General features: G+C 35.5%; 1 protein-coding gene across 1 annotated transcript; it reads left to right on the top strand.

The window, feature by feature from the left end:
* The first annotated feature begins 291 nt into the window (after positions 1–291).
* Positions 292–14,580, top strand: LOC136310753 (ADP/ATP translocase 3-like). Its single transcript, XM_066239648.1, has 3 exons — positions 292–421; positions 12,872–13,017; positions 13,594–14,580. Exons 1-3 carry the CDS (start codon positions 292–294, stop codon positions 14,578–14,580), a joined length of 1,263 nt encoding a protein of 420 aa, XP_066095745.1.
* Positions 14,581–16,536: the final 1,956 nt, after the last annotated feature.

Raw genomic sequence — 16,536 nt, 5'->3', positions numbered from 1 at the left:
GAAATGATGTTATAAAAATCTTTAAGTCATATTTTATCATAATTTCCTTTCATTATTGTTATATATCATAATTTTCTTTGTTCATTTTATGCCATTTTTATCATCTCTACACCATTTTGTTTCTTATTTTTACATTTGTCAGGTTTAAGTAAAACACTGCATTACCAGTACAACTGGTTTCATATTTGCAAAGACAATTTCCTCTTGATAGATATTTTGGGAGGGGTTTGATGAAAAATATCCAAGACACAAAACACAAATTGCTGTACCGAGTCTGGGATAACAGCTGAAATGGTGCAAGCAGAGATGGTAGTGCTGCTGGAAGCTGGTCCGCACTGTCATATGCCCAGCTGGGCAATGCTTGTGCTGCCAGACGTGGAGCAGTTGTGGGTAGCAATTGTGGTTGTAAAGTTGAATAGTCGTAAGTTGCATAGGTCGTAAGTTGATCAATATTTGTATAACTATTATAAATATCTATGCATCTAATATAGGAGCACCTAAGTATATAAAGCAGATTCTGATGGACATAAAAGAGAAGATCAACAGCAATACTATAATAGTAGAGGATTTTAATACCCCACTAACATCAAAGGATAGATCCTCAAGACAGAAATATAACAAATTCCTTGAAACATATAATCTTTCAAAACTCGATCTGGAAAAATCAGAAAACCTAAACAGACCAATTACAACAAATGAGATTGAAACAGTTATTAAAAAATTCCCAAAAAAACAGAAGTCCTGGGCCAAATGGCTTCACAGGCGAATTCTACCAATTATTCAAAGAAGAACTAACTCCCATCCTTCTTAAGCTATGTCAAAAAATTCAAGAGAAGAAAAGACTTCCAAGCTCCTTTTATGAGGCAAGCATAATCCTCATTCCAACACCAGGCAAAGACATAACAAAGAAAGGAAACTATAGGCCAATATCCCTGATGAACTTAGATGCTAAAATTCTCAACAAAATATTAGTAAACTGGATCGAGCAATACATGGAAAAAATCATACAGCATGATCCAGTGGGATTTATTATGGGGAGGCAAGGCTGATAGAATATTCACAGATCAATAAATGTGATTCATCACATAAACAAAAGGAAGGACAAAAACCACATGATAATTTCAATAGATGCAGAAAAAGCATTTGATAAAATCCAGTACCCATTGCCTGACCTGTGGTGGCGCAGTGGGATAAAGCGTCGACCTGGAACACTGAGGTTGCCGGTTCGAAACCTTGGGCTTGCCTGGTCAAGGCACATATGGGAGTTGATGCTTCCTGCTCCTCCCCCTTCTCTCTCTCTCTCTGTCTCTCTCTCTCACTCCTCTCTCTCTAAAAAAATCAATAAATAAAATATTAAAAAAAAAAATCCAGTACCCATTTATAATCAAAACTCTCAGCAAAGCAGGAATACAGGGAACATACCTCAACATGATAAAGGCCATCTATGACAAACCCACAGCCAACATCATACTCAATGGACAAAAATTAAAAGCAATCCCCTTAAGATCAGGAACAAGGCAGGGGTGCCCCCTTTTACCACTCTTATACAACATAGTTCTGGATATCCTAGCCATAGCAATCAGACAAAAAGAAGAAATAAAAGGCATTCAAATAAGAAAATAAGAAGTAAAACTATCATTATTTGCTGATGACATGATACTGTACATAGAAAACCCTAAAGTCTCAGGCAGAAAAGTACTGGACCTAATAAATGAGTCCAGCAAGGTGACAGAATATAAAATTAATATACAGAAATCAGTGGCATTTTTATACACATACAATGAACTGTCTAAAGAGAAATTAAGGAAATAATCCCCTTCACTATTGCAACCAAAAAAAATAAAGTACCTAGGAGTAAATTTAACCAAAGAGGTTAAAGACTTGTATTCTGAAAAGTATAAAACATTGTTAAAAAAAATCAAAGATACAAACAAATAGAAGCATATACCATGTTCATAGATAAGAAGAATAAACATCATTAAAATGTCTATATTAGGCCCTGGCTGGTTGGCTCAGTGGTAGAGCATCAGCCTGGTGTGCGGAAGTCCCGGGTTCGATTCCTGGCCAGGGCACACAGGAGAGGCACCCATCTGCATCTCCCCCCTCCCCCTCTCCTTCCTCTCTGTCTCTCTCTTACCCTCCCACAGCCAAGGCTCCATTGGAGCAAAAAGATGACCCAGGCGCTGGGGATGGCTCCTTGGCCTCTGCTCCAGGCGCTAGAGTGGCTCTGGTCGCAACAGAGTGACTCCTCAGATGGGCAGAGCATCGCCCCCTGGTGGGCGTGCCGGGTGGATCCTGGTTGGGCGCATGCGGGAGTCTGTCTGACTGCCTCCCGGTTTCCAGCTTCAGAAAAAAAAAAAAAAAAAAGAAATCTGTTAAAAAAAAATGTCTATATTACCCAAAGCAATCTATGAATTCAATTCAATTCCTATTAAAATATCAATGGCATACTTCAAAGATATAGAACAAATATTTTAAAAATTTATATGGAACTAAAAAGAACACAAATAACCTTAGCAATTTTGAAAAAAAAAGAATAAAGTGGGTGGTATAACACTTCCTGATATTAAGTTAATACTACAAGGCCATTGTACGCAAAACAGCTCTGTACTGGCATAAGAACAGGCATATACATCAATGAAACATAACAGAGAAACCAGAAATAAACCCACACCTTTATAGACAATTGATATTTGAGAAAATAGGTAAGAGCATACAATGGAGTAAATACAGTCTTTTTAACAAATGGTGTTGGGAAAATTGGACAGATACTTGCAAAAAAAAATTGAAACTAGACCACCAACTTTCACCATTCACAAAAATAAACTCAAAATGGATAAAAGACTTATGAAAAGTCATGAAACCATAATCATCTTGGAAGAATACGTAGGCAGTAAGCTCTTCAACATCTCTCGCAGCAATATATTTGCTGATTTATTTCCACGGGCAAGTGAAATAAAGGATAGGATGATAAAATGGGACTATATCAAACTGAAAAGCTTTTGCACAGCTAAAGACAATATGAACAAAATAAAAGACAAATCACACAATGGGAGAACATATTCAACAATACGTCTCATAAGGGGTCAATAACCAAAATTTATAAAGAACTTGTAAAACTCAACACCAGGAAGTTAAACAATCCAATCAAAAAGTGAGCAATAGAAATAAAGAGACACTTCTACAAAAAGGACATACAGATGGCCAAAGCATATGAAAAAATGTTAAACATCACTAATCATTAGAAAAATACAAATTAAAAACACGAGATACCACCTTACACCCGTCAGAATGGTGCTTATTAACAGAACAACACAGATTAAGTGCTGGCGAGGATGTGGAGAAAAGGGAACCCTCCTGCACTGCTGGTGGGAATGCAGACTGGTGCAGCCACTGTGGAAAACAGTATAAAGATTCCTCAAAAAATTAAAAATGGAAGAGTCTTTTGACCCAGCTATCCCACTTTTAAGAATATATCCTAAGAATACCAAATCACTGATTCAAAAGAAGAAATGCACTCCCATGTTTAGTGCAGCATTTTTTACAATAGGCAAGATCTGGACACAACACAAGTGTCAATTTTTATATTCATTGCTATATGTTTGAAAAAAAATGTGCTCTATATCTGGTCAAAACAATGTTATACACATTAATTGATCAAGAATACCAATTATACTTTTGAAAATTTCTTTATATTTGCAAGTTTATTTTAGCTTCTTTTTCTATCAATTAAGGAGAAATGTGTTCAATTCTGCCATTATAACTGAGGATTAAAAATTTTTTTTTGATTAGTCAATATTTACTTCTTATACTTGAGTTTTTTCCCCAGGAATAAACAGATTCACATATAGATTTAAAATAGTGATATATTTCTGATCTAAATTATTACATTATTATGGAGTTATCATATTTATTTGAAATAATATTTATTTCAATTAAGGGCAATTTTGTTTGATATTAATATAACTACTAGCATTTTTGGTAAAAATATTGCTGTTGATAAACATATTATTTCTTTTCAAACTTCTTATATTTTTATGTTTTACCTAGGTTTTTGTAAAAAGCACATAGGATTTAAAAATAATTTTTTAATCCATTCTAATAATTTTAAATTATCTGGAGCATTTAGTTCATTTACTTTTGTTGTAATGAATTATCTATATAAATTTGTATCTAAATTTTTTAATTTTCTTTGTTTTAGTTATCCAGGATTTATCCTTGTTAAACATCTCTCTCTCTCTCTCTCTTTCTCTCTCTCTCTCTCTTTCCCTTCTTATTTTCTTATATTGTTTTCAACTCATCCCATTTTTCCTTCCCACTATTGTGGAATATTCATAGGGTGTTCTAATTTTTCAACAAGTTCTTGGGTAGTAACAACATGACTACTTACGAAAGTCGGAGTTAAATCAATGTCTACTCTCCTGTTAAATAATATAATAACAATATTCTAATTACATCCATCCTTTTCCATTTTAGCATATATTTTAATTCTATTATATAAAAATTCATATGGCATTGCTATTACTGGTTTTAAATATTTTTTAAAACTATGTTTTGTTTTCTTTTTTCTTACATATCTTACCTACCAGGTTTTCACTTTCTTTATTCTTCCTTACTACTCTGCATCTCAGATCTTCTTTCTTCTGTTTAAAAAGACTATATTTTTCTTTAATAAAGATCAGCTGTAGGAAGCCCTTTGAAGTTTTGGTTTGCTTGTTTGTTCCATCCCACCAAATTTCTAAAGAAAAATTAATTTTTTTATCTGGGTATATCAATAATTAGAACAACTGATGCAATATTTGAGTTATATTTCTGCAAACCTAGTAATAAACTATTGTGGTTGGCATTATAAAAGGTTTCATTTGTGGCTGCGAATGTAATCTATAAAATGGACATGCTGACTCACAGACACAGCCAACGATGTGATGCTGGACTGCACTGTTCTATATAGATAGGGCATCGGGTAAGAAACTGAGATGAATTTCCTGAATATCATCTCTAGGTTTGAAATTTTACTCTTTAGGAAAAACTTAATAGAATTATTGAATTTTGATAAAACTCAAGCCAACCACATAATCCAGTATGTACTTTTATCCAACAACAAAATGATACCTGAAGGCACTATGTTCAGCCTTCCTGAATTGCCATATGATCTGATCTTACTGTACTGGGTTCTAGTTTTTCTAGAAGAGATGGTCAAATAAGCTTTAAAACACCAAAGTAATGTTGGTAACTCAGCTTCTCAAAGTAAAAGCTGTGCACACACAAGACAGAACTTAAGGTATAGAACTGAGACATCAAAGCAAGTCTAGCTCCTGAGCAGGTGAAAAACAACCATAAGGAAAAGCATTCTAAACAAGATCTTCCTTTTTATAAACTATTTGATGAAATCCATTTTAAATAATTGCAGGCTAAATCCACTTTTGGCCTAATTCTTAATAATATTTTTAAGAAAAGATAGTTTTTAATAGTTTACTATGTTTTTACTTGGTTACTTTGGCTTTTGGTATCATTTAGGAAATTAAGCATCATGCTTTCTGGTTTTATTTTGGGTTGGGCTTTTCTTTTTCCTGGTGGAACCTTGGCTGCTTTGTGTTCACAAAGGCTTATGATAATAGAATGTTTAGATCAATGTGCTGGATATTGGCCTCTAATTTATGTGAGGTTTTTGTCTGTCCTCATGACTTTCAGTTATACTGACTGTACAATTTGGACTTACATAATTGATTTGAGAATAAAATTAATTTTCATGAAGTTTTTGGCTCAAGTATTGCCATCCTACATTAGATGCATTTTAATGATCACAATTTGTCATCAAACACACTTTTTGTGTTTAAAGAAAGGTACAGTCATTTGATTTTTCCTGTCATAAATGGCTACAATATAAAGTGCATTCTACTTGAGAGAGAATGGTTGATGCTATCTTCATACATAAAGTACTTTGGCTGAAAGGTGCTGTATTCCTGAAATAAGCTTTCATTATTTATTGACTCACTACCGTATAATAATTTTTCTGAAACACTTTTGATCTGTTTAATAAATATCATGTTTTCACTTCAAAAGTATTTAGTGTGCTAAAAAAAAATCTCCACTTAAGAAAATTATCATAATGACCCTTCAAAGAGGGTTTTGTTTGAATAACCAATAATAAAGCCTGCTCTCTGGACTCAGGCAAGTATCTGAAAACAAGTCATGGGTTGTTTGTGAGAATTGTGAAATTGGTTAAAATAGCAAAGGTAATTAATATACACTAAAGGAAATGAGTGGTGTTGAATTTTGGAAAGTCAAGAACATTTCTCAAATTTAACCTTTGTCTTATTATGTCAAGGTAAAGATATCAAAAGCAGTTTTTTATATATCACCAGGAAGAGGTTAATTTTTTAAATTTTATTAATAATAGCTAGTTACATGAAATTCAATAAACCTCTGATGAATGCATTAGCCTATGAATTATTTTTTAAAAGATATACTCTCTATTTATATCCAATTGTTTAGGAGAAATCTCCACTTGAATGTCCTTTTCATTGTTATTATTATTGTTAAAAAGTTTAATTTATTGTGTTAACATGGATTCAAGTGTTCCACTCAGTATAACACCCTCCACCTCCCCCACAACATATCCCCCATTATACTCCTTTGTCCTCTTTCTCCTGTCTCCTTCCCCCCTTCCCTCTGGGATTTGCTGTCCTGTTATCTGTTTCTATGTTATGTATATATAATTTCACTAATCTTTTCACCCTCCTTTGATCCTATCCCCTTATTCCCCTCCCCTCTGACAATTGTCCCTCTGCTCCCTGTGACCCTGCCTCTGCCTCTATTCCATTCCTCAGTTCACTTTGTTCATTAGTATCACATATAAGTGAGATCATCTCATATTTGTATTTATCTGCCTAGTTTATTTCACTTAGCATAATAATCTCCAGGTTCATCCATGCCATCACAAAAGATAAGAGTTCCTTTTTTTCATGGCTGTGTAGTGTTTCATTGTGTATATGTACCACAGCTTTTTTATCCACTTGTCTTCTGTGGAACATTTGGGCTGTTTCCAGATCTTTAGCCTATGAATAATTTAATCTGTGTTGTCTTAATCTAGTCCTGGGGTTAGTAAACAAATTCTATTAATAAGAAAATGCATGGGATACTATTTAGTACATGATACATACTGCTAAATATGTTTCATGATTTAAAAATTTTTTTAAATGCTCTATCCCACAATGACCAATTCAGGGTTGAGTCATTTCTTGAACTCCCTGGACCATCCATGTATGAGTCCTTGATTCCCTTGTTCTGACTCTCAGTCCTTATGCAGATTTAGAGTCCTGGTGACTAAGGAGCACACTTCTTTGGAGAAAGTGGGTATTTGAAGAACAGTTCACACTCAGCTAATGAAATTGTTCCTGCTATTCAGTTACTCTATTTTTCTGTTCTGTTTTTTATTTATTAATTCAAATGTCAACTTCTCTGAATGCATTCTAAAGAAGCCATGAGTTTCCAAAGCTTTATTATATATATTTTTTATTTCTCAGGGCTTAGTGTCATTTAATATTGTCATGTTCATTTGTTTGTTCACTTTTGTATTTTCCTTTTCTCCCATCTGCAGTATAAGTTTGCTTCTCCTATTCACCATAGGATCTCTAGAAGCATCTTGGCACAAACTAGGCACCAAACTGATATTCATTAAATATATACATAAGCTCTCAAAATGTGCAATCACCCATAAGGTAGAAGGAAGAAAGCACACTTTCCCAAAGAAAGCATCTATTTCTATTTCTTTTACTTCCATGTAATTTTAACTCTTCTAATGTGTTTCTGACAACAAAGGGAATGACATTTATTTTTGTGTATACATATTTTTCATTAGTTTTAGCAATAGAGATAATACTTCTGGATTGTATTTAAACAGTGTCTTTGAGAAATATTTAAGATTCTGTCAGTTAGGAGTTGAGAGCTGTCTCCTCCGGAGTGTATGATGGTGTGCAGTTTGAATATTAAAAATACTTAAGGATGGAAGAAAATTCGTTCATTTATGTGGCAGTAGCAAGGAGTTTTAAAAATGGGGAAATCATTTTGATGATGATAAATTGCAGCTTAGAAAACTGGAAACTAACTAGTCAATATAATATGAAGCTAAATTAGTAAGAGTGAATAAAATTGGACATGTAGTAAGTTTGTTAAAAGGAATGAAAACTGAAGTATTTTTAAATGTTTATATTATTCCATTTCCAAGAAGTCTTACTAATGTGAACTATCACCAAGACTCACTTATGGATTTGATTCTTCCATTAACAATTTAATTCATATAAATTCTAGATGATCTGTAAGAAATAATTAGCAGATTTATACTATTGCATTGAAATATTAAGAAATGGTTGGTTTTGAGTTAAATGATTCTAGATTTGATAGGCTAATTTCAAAATATTATTCCCTTTGCTAATAATAACAAATGGCTTTAGAGAAAACAAACTGATTTGAAAGGCATTTACTGGGTTTTCTTAAAGTCATTAAAATTAAAGCATGGTAATGATAAACCAGTATTCTGTGTATAATACTATGACTTGTGAGATAAAATGCCTACAATGGGTGTGTGTTGGTAGTGATGTAGGGTGAATGAGGTAAATATATTTTAAAATGACAAGTCACATATAACAATTCTCTGGAGTTTAACAAATAGATTTTTTTGTTAATAAACTCATGCGGTTATATTTAAATGTTAATGACAAATAATTTTACTTGAGTGAGAGAATTGTTAAGTTTCTAGAATTCTTTCCTTGAGGTGAAACTGATTATTTTATTCAGGTTTCAACAAAATTATTACAAATGAGCCAGTTATAGAAAATGATTGTCTTTTGAATGAATCCCTGATTATCAGCTAGTTTACAGAGAATGTCAGTTTCAGAAAAAATAAATAGATAGTAATGAGATTCAGTGTCTTTCACATTTTCAGAAATGGCCAAAGTCTGTTATCTCTGCAGTGTAGAATATCTTACGTACTCTATTAATTCCTCAAGAGATAGACTAATTTAGAAATAAAGCCACTGTTAAAATGTCATCTCTGAACAAGTGACTTATGGTAAACTCTTATGATTACTGCACTTTGCCATTTTAATGACATTAGAATAAAATTTAAATAGTAAAAAATCACAGTATTCTTGATAATAGAAATAGGAACAGTATAAAGTATATGACAATAGTGACAGTAGTAAGCAATAGTGGTAAAGTAATAAAATATTAGTTCCAACTTGTTTAGAACCGTTTATTAGACAAGTTTTTTAATACATAACCTCTAGTTCTCACAACAATCTTGTGAGATAAGTAATATTATTTAAATTATTAGAGTAGAGATTCCAAGCTCAGAGAGATATAATGTCTTTTGTCTCAACATTTAGTGTGTAACAGAATTAGAACTTTGACACAGGTCTCTCTTTAAACATCATGCTCTCAAAGATCAAAGTATATTTAATAACTATGAGCCTTAGTTTTTTCATATAAAAATTTCATTAATATATATACCTCCTAGGATATTAAAAATGAAATAAGACAAATACATATAAACCATTCCACACAGTGTCTTCCCATAGAAAGTGCTAAAAATATTATCTTTATTATTAATGTAATTATGGTAATTTTTATATTTTATTTTAAAGAAAATCAACAAGTTTTAAATCTATATCTGATTGTTGTGCTAATTATTTTAGGGGACATATTACAAATTTATTCAAAATTAAAATTTGACTATACATAGAAGAAATATTAGTATATTGATGCTATATATTTTGTTTCTTGATTTATATTTTCATGAATTATATTGAATGTTAATATATTTTATTGATTTTCTATTAAATATGGTTTATTGAGATTACTATGTTGTCATAAGAACATGACATTCAGCCACAGGAAATAATAAACAGTTCAGGCGGAAGAAAGAAAAAAACTACAACAAGATGATCCTCATAATTCTAAACTATTTTATTTTCCCAGTAGCTTTTGGTTGCTACTGACAACACCTGTATCTCATGATTTTTTTCTCCCATTTTTATGCATTTATCAAAATAACACTTGTTAAGTGAAGCATAAGGTGTTGGATGATGAGCCTTTATTCAACAACAGACCACAAAGGAAATTGAATTGGAGCTTATTGCTCACACATCTTGGAGGAAATAGCAAGTACTGCTTGAGGGGTTATATGAGGAGATTAAAGCAGAGTACAGATAGAGACGGAGAAAGGACTTGGGGCAGCGTGTTTTTGTTAGGGTCTGAGGGTGGAGAGCTCTGAGGTTCCCAGGTTAAAGTGGGTTGGTTAATTTAAAACAGAAGAGGGAGGTTTTGGTATGCTTCATGGTGATCTCTTCTAAGGGCAGCATAAGGGGAAGCCCACAGGAGGAAGGGGATGTTGTTGATCACAAGGGCTGTTGGAGAAATCACATCACAATCTTACATTTGCCTATGATTCTTCAGATTGCTGCATAGGTATCTACTTGCATGAGGGGCTAGTGTCATATTCCAGTTACTGCAGGCTGCTTGGTCAAACAAACTGGGAATGGGGAGTAACACTTGTAGTAGCTTAGTTAAACTCTCCAGACCCGTGCAAGTGTGTTTTTTTCTTGTAAGTGTGTTGTAAATTTACATAATTGGTCTTTACTTATATTAAATACATTAGAGTTTGTAAATAGAGAAATAATTTGATTACTTTGAAGTATTTAATAAAATTATTTAGTTCACAAAGATTTATTTAAGGTCTTTGGAAACTGGGAACACCACAAGTTCATTTAATTCAACTTATAACACTTTAATTAATGCTGAGCCATCAATCAAAATGAGGCATAGTTATGTAAGCAAAATAGAAAAATAAAAGTAAAAGTTCTTAATAGATTTTCTAGAAAAGTTCATGGTGCCGTAGACTTGAGATACTTTTAACATCAGCTCTGTTTCTAATTAACTGCTTCTAATAAGAAAATCATTTAACTTCAGCTTTCTTATCTGACCTATGAAGTAGTTGAATGTGTGATTACCAAACTATTAAGAAGCCATAATATGCTTTTCAGAATTATTCAGACACCTGCCACAAGTGCAGAATAAAGTGAGATTTTTGGATTTCCTACCATTATTGTCTTATTCATACAATGTGATGCTGATCTCATCTGATCTACTGTAGATCCCAATACATTTTCACTTGTAAGGAAAGACACTGTGCACAGTATTTGGAAAAAAAACTTGATTTCTAAGGTAATTTCTAACACTGTTCTATTTTCCAATAACCCAAATGGAAAGATTGACACTAATGTGCATATTAACTTTGAAAAATGTTTTAAGTTTTCAGAAAATAATTTATTAGGAAAATAAATTTTAAATAACTGTTTTGCAAAGTAGTTGTGAACATGTGAGGATTCTGAAGGCTAGAAAATATTGTGCTTTTTTACAATACTCCCTTCATTCATGTGTTCTGTTTTTTACTGCTTAAAAAAATAGTCCTAATGTTTTAGATATTTATAGTAAAATATTTACCTATGCCAATATTATATTTGGCATTTGCTTCTAGGTAATTAGGGATGTGGCTAAATGAGTGGTATAGGAAAAAACAGATGGCTCTGGAGCTGATTATTGTTGACACTGGATAATGGGAAAATGGAGTATCACTATTATATTATTGCAACATTTGCATATGTTTGGATTTTCTATAGGAATTTATATTTTAAAGACACTGCTTGAACAAATTTCAACTTATTTATTATAAGTGTTTTAATTCTATCGCTAGGACAATTACTGATCTGCTTATGTTTCAGTAAGCAGACCTGTTCCTTGTGATTATTCTGTCTTAGATGCGATTTATTTTTCTTCACCCAAGTTACATGGCACCTTTTATTTTCAGTTTATTTTACAAATGTGTACATAAAGAAATTTTGAATGAGCCATTAAAATCCTTTGTTGGTTTCACATCTGCTTATTTCATACCCAGATGTATATACTTTTAACTTAAATTGATAATTATTTTATTAGTTTAGTTATAGAAACCTATGTATTTAAAAAAAAATACAGTATTAACTCTTGGCATTCCAGAAAAATTTATTTCCAAGAGTTTAGAATTACTTTCTAGTACACTTTCTACTTCTACTGCAAACCTGAATTTCTGTTCTATTATGGGACCAGTCTAGAATATTCCCACTTGTATAATTGCTAAGTCAGTCTTCTGTCAATTCAGAAATCTGGGAAATTGAAATCACTTTACCTTTACTTTGAAACATTACTTCATTTATTTCCCATTTTGAAACTGCACTATTGTGTGCCACAGTCTAATAGCTGACCAGATGATGCTAGCAAAAGCTTCAATTTATCTTAAAATCAAACTCCAGTGAAAAGAATTTTAGGAAAATTTACGCTACTGAAAGTTATGTTTTAAAAAACTTGCTGTTGTTACATTTATATTTTTGATAGTTATAAATCACCTTCTTTAAAGTAATTAGGAAAATCCTCTACATTGATGCTAACATGCAATAACATATCTTACTCATTATAAGAGTAATGCGTTTAAGTCATTACTTATAAATTATTTTTTGACATTCATATTATATTATAATATTTGTAGATTGAAATATTTATTTTATGGAATTTAAAATGTTTTAATATATCTGCATTGAGTTTGGAAAATATATAAATTATACTTGAAAAATTGGACACAAGAAGTCCAACACCCATGTCCTACACCACTGTTACGCTGTTGTGTCTACCCCAGCTCATGTCTGTAGTCTTATAGTCCCTTCCTGACCAGGTAGCAGAAGAAGAAAAATGTTGTACTTGGTTCATGGATACATAAATTCAAATCACACTGCTTGAATGGATTACTACTACACTATAGTTTGTTTTCTTTTGTTTTTAGTGAAAAGAGGGGAGATAGATAGACAAACTTTTGCATGTGCCCCTACCGGCAACCCCTGTCTGGGGCCCGTGCTGGAACCAACCAACCTATCCTCAGCTCTTCACCGGATGCTGGCAACAGTGGGCCACTGGCTGGGCAGGGGAAAAGTGAGAGAAGGGGGAGAGGGAAGGGAAGACAGCAGATGGTTATTTCTCATGTGTACCCTGTTCATGACTGAACTCAGGACATCTGCTTGCAGGGCAGATGTTCTACCCACTGAGCAAAGCAGCCAGGACCACACTACAGTTCTGAAGGTTGACCTTGAAAGAAAGTGATAAGAAAAGATTCCTCCAATGGACAGAAAATGTGGGAGTGTGCTTAGTCATCCATTTATATTTATATAAAAATAAAAATGGCCTAGGGTTAGAAATTATAATATTTCATAGCTCTTGGCAAATATTTTGACTGGCTGTTCCAGGACCTAGAAGGAGAAAGATAAAAAAATTAGAGACAAGAAAGTCTAGGTAAAACTCATGTTTCACATGCCTACGAGATTGCATTCTCTAAGATGAACTCAACAATCAAACAGAATGACTTGGGTAATAGAACTCAGTCTGCTTCTGCCATTAGCCACTCATATTCTGTCACAATGGACTCAGGAACAGCATAGCCATGGTGGCAGACAATGGCCCCACCATAATGGGATCCCACCAAGAAAGGCTGGTTAAAGTCTTTTGGACCAGGGCAGCTCCTGCGCTGAGCCAGTGGCGCCCACCCTCCAGTTCTCAGTACCTCCACAACTCGGAGCCGGCTGCCCGGCCCACTGGGCCACTGTGATGGAACAGGTCATCTCCTTCAGCAAGGACTTCCTGGCCGGCGGCATCGCCGCTGCCGTCTCCAAGACTGCCGTGGCCCCGATCGAACGGGTCAAGCTGCTGCTGCAGGTGCAACATGCCAGCAAGAAGATCGCGACAGACAAGCAGTACAAGGGCATCGTGGACTGCTTCGTGCGCATCCCCACGGAGCAGGGCGTGCTGTCCTTCTGGAGGGGGAACTTGGCCAACGTCATATACTACTTCCCCACACAAGCCTTCAACTTCGCCTTCAGAGATAAGTACCAGCGGGTCTTCCTGGAGGGCGTGGACAAGCACACGCAGTTCTGGAGGTATTTCGCAGGCAACCTGGCCTCGGGTGGGGTGGCGGGAGCCACCTCCCTCTGCTTCGTCTACCCCCTGGATTTCGCCAGAACACGCCTGGCGGCCGACGTGGGGAACTCCGTCACTGAGCGGGAGTTCCAAGGCCTCGGACACTGTCTGGTGAAGGTCACCAAGTCTGACGGTGTCCGGGGTCTGTACCAGGGCTTCAGCGTGTCGGTGCAGAGCATCTTCCTCTACCGCGCCGCCTACTTCGGCATGTACGACACCGCCAAAGGCATGCTCCTTGACTCCAAGGACACCCACGTTGTGCTGAGCTGGGTGGTCGCGCAGGTCGTGACGGCGGTGGCCGGCGTGGTCTCCTACCCTTTCGACACCGTGAGGCGGCGGATGATGATGCAATCGGGGCTCAAAGGATCCGACATTATGTACAGGGGGGCGGTGGACTGCTGGCGGAAGATCTTCAAGGATGAGGGGTGCAAGGGCTTCTTCAAGGGTGCCTGGTCCAACGTGCTCAGGGGCACGGGCGGAGGCTTCGTGCTAGTCCTTTATGACGAGCTGAAGAAAGTGATCTAGGAATGTCCCCTTGTCTAGACGCAGGGACCACGAGAGTCTTACAGAATACTTCGCTGTTATAGACCATCTGACGTTCCAGAAATTCTGACGTCTTTGTCCGGCTAGAAGTATGGGGGTGGAGCGGGCTCTAGGATGAGGTTCACTGTGATCACAACCGGTACCCCGAGTCCATGCATCGATTACTGGAGGAGGGGAATCCTGACGTCGTCGTGGTTTCCCAGGCAGGGCAGCTCCCTACACAGACCTAGAACCACATATTTGTAGGACCAAATGTGTTCAAGTGTTTATTTAAAGTAAAGCCATGTCTACCACCTGTGCTTAATCACTATCCTCTTTTGCATATCTGATTATTTGTTATAACATCTTATGTTGGGCATTCTGCTGCAAGCAATAAAAACAGAACAGAAAAAAGGACAAAAAAAAAAAAAAAAAGGACTGGTTAAACTACTTTTTCTACCAAATATTCAACGTGCCAGCAATGGAGACCAAAGCTGAGACTATCATTCAGCATTACCTGTCAAGGAGTCTCAGGAATTGGTCGCATTAAACCACTTTCACTCTGGAAGACACAACATTTCAGCTTGATTTGAATCAACACATGTTATTAGTATAGACTTTCTTTCCGTTTCACAAGACCTTAGCCAGACAACTATTCCATGGCTTGTGGAGTGCTTGATTCATCAGTATATAACACTAATTAACATCACATCAAACGAGGGTCCTCCTTTACAGCAAAAGACATGCAACTGTGGTCATATGACGATTGACTACACTTGCTTTATCACATGGAACACCATCAGAGTGTTTCTGGGGAGACACCCTTGAAAAGCACAGCTAAGATCTTTGCTTACAAACAATAGCCTGAAAGGATATAGTGACATCTTCCACAGTACACACAGTATACACTCTAAATTAATCATTATACAACATAAATTAATATTGTGTCCTGTAGATATTGGATAGGAAAGAAGCAGTCAAAGTTGGACTCATCTACTTACCCACAAGCATACTTTCTTCACTGCAATTCTAGAATCTAATGTGTATATACATACAGGTTTCTAGGGAGAACATCTTTCTACCAGGGGACACTGAAAGACTCTCATTAAGCCTTAAGGTATAGTTGCCACCTGATCACCAAGAAATTAGTAAGCAAGGGATCAAGTCTTGCCAGGGTAAACAACCCTTCCTGGCCATCCTGAAAAGGTAAGGCTGCTGTTATAGAGTGAGACCAAGAAGCAACGTTTGTAGGATGCAGACATTCCACAGGGGCATCATTTGGTATTGTCCTGGTTAATTGAGACAATAATCAACAAATGCAGCAATCACAGCCTCAGAAAGACATAGTTACAAGGTTCTGAACCCTCAGGGATGATGGTATGAATAATTCATCAAGCAATTTATCTATACCAGCAGAAGGATTGGCAGAGAACCATGGGGACCAGAATCAGCAGAGGAGAAGAGAAATGATAAGTATGTACAAGAGATGTTCTGTGGTTGATGCTAAGGTGTCTAACTCAGGTCCTTTTTCAGAACTGAGACACTCATCCCACAACTTCTAGGAATACTGGCAGTAGATAGATCATGCTGACACCTTCTCAGAATATTGGCCTCAAACAATGGGCAAGAGTCCAGCCCCTTGCTTTACTTCAACACATCTCTGTGGGGCAGCTTCAGAGATACTCATGGATTCTGCTGAGGCCTCTTGTGTAAGTGTAGCCCAGTTCAACTTCTCTCTCTGCTCAATTCTTTCTCTGACTTCCTTGTGGGTATTTTCTTTTTTCTGGAAGTGTTCTCCAAGAAAAAACTTGCATGCAAATCTTTACCTTGGTGACTATTTTAGGAACTAGACTTATTACATGAGATATTAATTATAAATTAATATTGATATTAGTTTAAAAGCAAAGAATATTATTACTCAATTATTAATTTTATTTTATACTGTGATCTTCATAGTAT

The sequence above is a fragment of the Saccopteryx bilineata genome, chromosome 7 (assembly GCF_036850765.1).
Source record: "Saccopteryx bilineata isolate mSacBil1 chromosome 7, mSacBil1_pri_phased_curated, whole genome shotgun sequence".
NCBI classification, from domain to species: domain Eukaryota; kingdom Metazoa; phylum Chordata; class Mammalia; order Chiroptera; family Emballonuridae; genus Saccopteryx; species Saccopteryx bilineata.
This window is presented reverse-complemented; position numbering and strand designations above follow the sequence as displayed.

What these genes read in the sequence shown, in the direction of transcription:
- LOC136310753 (XM_066239648.1), top strand. Translation starts at nt 292, where the DNA reads ATGGTGCAAGCAGAGATGGTAGTGCTGCTGGAAGCTGGTCCGCACTGT. An exon ending in GGTTGTAAAGTTGAATAGTC is followed by an intron (nt 422 to 12,871) that starts GTAAGTTGCATA and finishes TTTTGTTTTTAG; the next exon opens with TGAAAAGAGGGGAGATAGAT. An exon ending in ACTGGCTGGGCAGGGGAAAA is followed by an intron (nt 13,018 to 13,593) that starts GTGAGAGAAGGG and finishes CTTTTGGACCAG; the next exon opens with GGCAGCTCCTGCGCTGAGCC.